Source organism: Etheostoma spectabile, chromosome 2 (assembly GCF_008692095.1).
Source record: "Etheostoma spectabile isolate EspeVRDwgs_2016 chromosome 2, UIUC_Espe_1.0, whole genome shotgun sequence".
NCBI lineage: Eukaryota > Metazoa > Chordata > Actinopteri > Perciformes > Percidae > Etheostoma > Etheostoma spectabile.
In genome coordinates this window covers 3,762,697-3,764,696 of record NC_045734.1, presented here as the reverse complement: position 1 = coordinate 3,764,696, position 2,000 = coordinate 3,762,697, and the positions used below count along the sequence as shown (strand labels likewise).

Below are 2,000 nucleotides of genomic sequence, written 5' to 3'. Positions count from 1 at the left end.
TGTCTGAATTTATTAAGGGAGAACGCAACTACTTGGCAAGACCAGCCCTTCGATAGCATTCAATGTAGGCTAGTCTGCTGCACGAGAGAAAGGTATGTGAGGGAAGAATAGAAAAGGTGTTAGCCTACTGGTAGTGTAGGCTATAGACAGACGTATTGCTGTTAGGAAAAATATCGTGAAAAAAGCAAAGGACAAGTTAGGTTTCGTTTTTTCCCTCGCTGCCGCATCAGACGTTTCATCATGGCCGACATGGCCGAGAGTCAGTTTTCTCTGATGAGTCTGGAGGATGAACTGACCTGCAGCATCTGTCTGAGTCCCTTCGACTGTCCGGTGACCATCCCCTGTGGACACAACTTCTGTCAGGAATGTCTCCTTGACTCCTGGAAGGAGGACTCGTACAGCTGTCCTCAGTGTCGGACCCACTTCGCCACCAAACCGGAGCTGAAGAAAAACACGGTGCTCAGCACCGTTGTGGAGACTTTCAACTTGAGGACGAGCAAGAGTGAGGTCGACCTGGAAGAAACGTCAGAGGACAGCGATGAAGCTGAGGAGGAGGATGAAGAGGAGGAGGATGTCATACGTTGTGATACATGTATGGAAGCAGAAGCGTCCCAGACCTGCCTCACCTGCATGGCTTCTTTCTGCGAGGAGCACCTGCGGCCTCACCGGGAAAACCCAAAGTTCAGCGTCCACCAACTGATTGAGCCTGTGGGCGACCTGTCGGAGCGGATCTGCCCGGACCACCACAAGCTGATGGAGCTCTTCTGCAGCCAACATGGCCGCCCAATCTGCAGCCTCTGCCTCCAGCAGGTCCACAAAGGCTGCAACTTCATTTCCCCAGAGGAGCAGAAGAACTTGAAAGAGGTAAAGTGTGTGTGTGTGTGTGTGTGTGTGTGTGTTCTTCTGTCCTGTCAGATAAAGGCCTTAAATGCCCAACCATAACTTCTCTGTGTACTGAATCTGCATTCTATATCTGTCATTGTAGATTGAACTCAGAGACAAGTTGGGTGTGCTGGATGGGAAGATTGAGAAGACTGAGAATGTTATGTTTCAAATCAACGACATGCAGAGAAAGCTGAAGGTAATTTCTATTTAGCCCATTTTGCTGGTTTTCACAAGAATAGGAAACGAATTAATGATTCACAAAAGGGAAATGTGATGGCAATTACATGTCAGTTTGTCTGTCCATTTCCTCGTTCCTGTGTTTATCTATGGCCTCTATCGTGGTACTCGCCTAGGACGCAGCAACCAAAAGGAAGACAGCATATGCAGCGGTGTACCAGCAGATGCGGGATATGCTGGCCCAAGAAGAACGCGAGGCCCAACGTGAGGTGGACGGCGAGCTGGAGCTCTGCCAGACAAAACTGCGGGATTTCATGAAGAGATTAACTGAGAATATGGACAACATGACAAAAGCCAGAGAAGATGTCAACAGTCTGCTGAGTGAATCCCAAACAGTGGCCTTTCTGCAGGTAGGTTGTCAGAGGAAGATGAAGTAGAGCAGGGGAAAAGAAGGGAAATTGAGGTGTAGCCTAAAAAGAATTGAGACATACAGTTAATAGACAGTATAGAGAGTAGGGCTGGGCGTTATAGAGAAAAAAAAATCACGATATTCTTGAACAAATACCTCAATATCGATATTGCGACGATATTGTATGGTTGACTATTGGTGCTTTAACAAATTGTTATTTACACAATGAGATTTATGATAAATAACCACCACAAATGATTTAATGACTTAGTGGGTAAAGGTAAAAAATAGAACAGCTAGAACAGTCTGGTAAGTTCTCTCTACTGTAATGCAGCCTGTCAAACCAGATAAAGACAACACTTACCATATTACAACATATCCAAAATCTAAGACGATACCTAGTCTCAGATCGTAATATCAATACAACATTGATATATTGCCCAGCCCTAAGAGAGAGAGATCAAAATTCCAATGACAACATTGGTCTTAATATTGTATCTACTTGGAATATTCTTATGTTTCTAAACAC

General features: G+C 45.2%; 1 protein-coding gene across 4 annotated transcripts in view; it reads left to right on the top strand.

The window, feature by feature from the left end:
* LOC116694527 (E3 ubiquitin/ISG15 ligase TRIM25) overlaps nucleotides 1-2,000 on the top strand; it is a 6,996-nt gene continuing 4,996 nt past the window's right edge. For 2 of the 4 annotated variants that reach the window (XM_032524265.1, XM_032524273.1), the window contains exons 1-3: nucleotides 2-864; nucleotides 986-1,081; nucleotides 1,239-1,472. In XM_032524265.1, coding sequence (XP_032380156.1) covers nucleotides 241-864; nucleotides 986-1,081; nucleotides 1,239-1,472 — 954 coding nt within the window. In that variant the 5' untranslated portion in view covers nucleotides 2-240. Of the gene's footprint in view, nucleotides 865-985; nucleotides 1,082-1,238; nucleotides 1,473-2,000 lie in introns of all 4 variants that reach the window. The other 2 variants (XR_004333205.1, XM_032524282.1) reach the window with 2 other exon arrangements.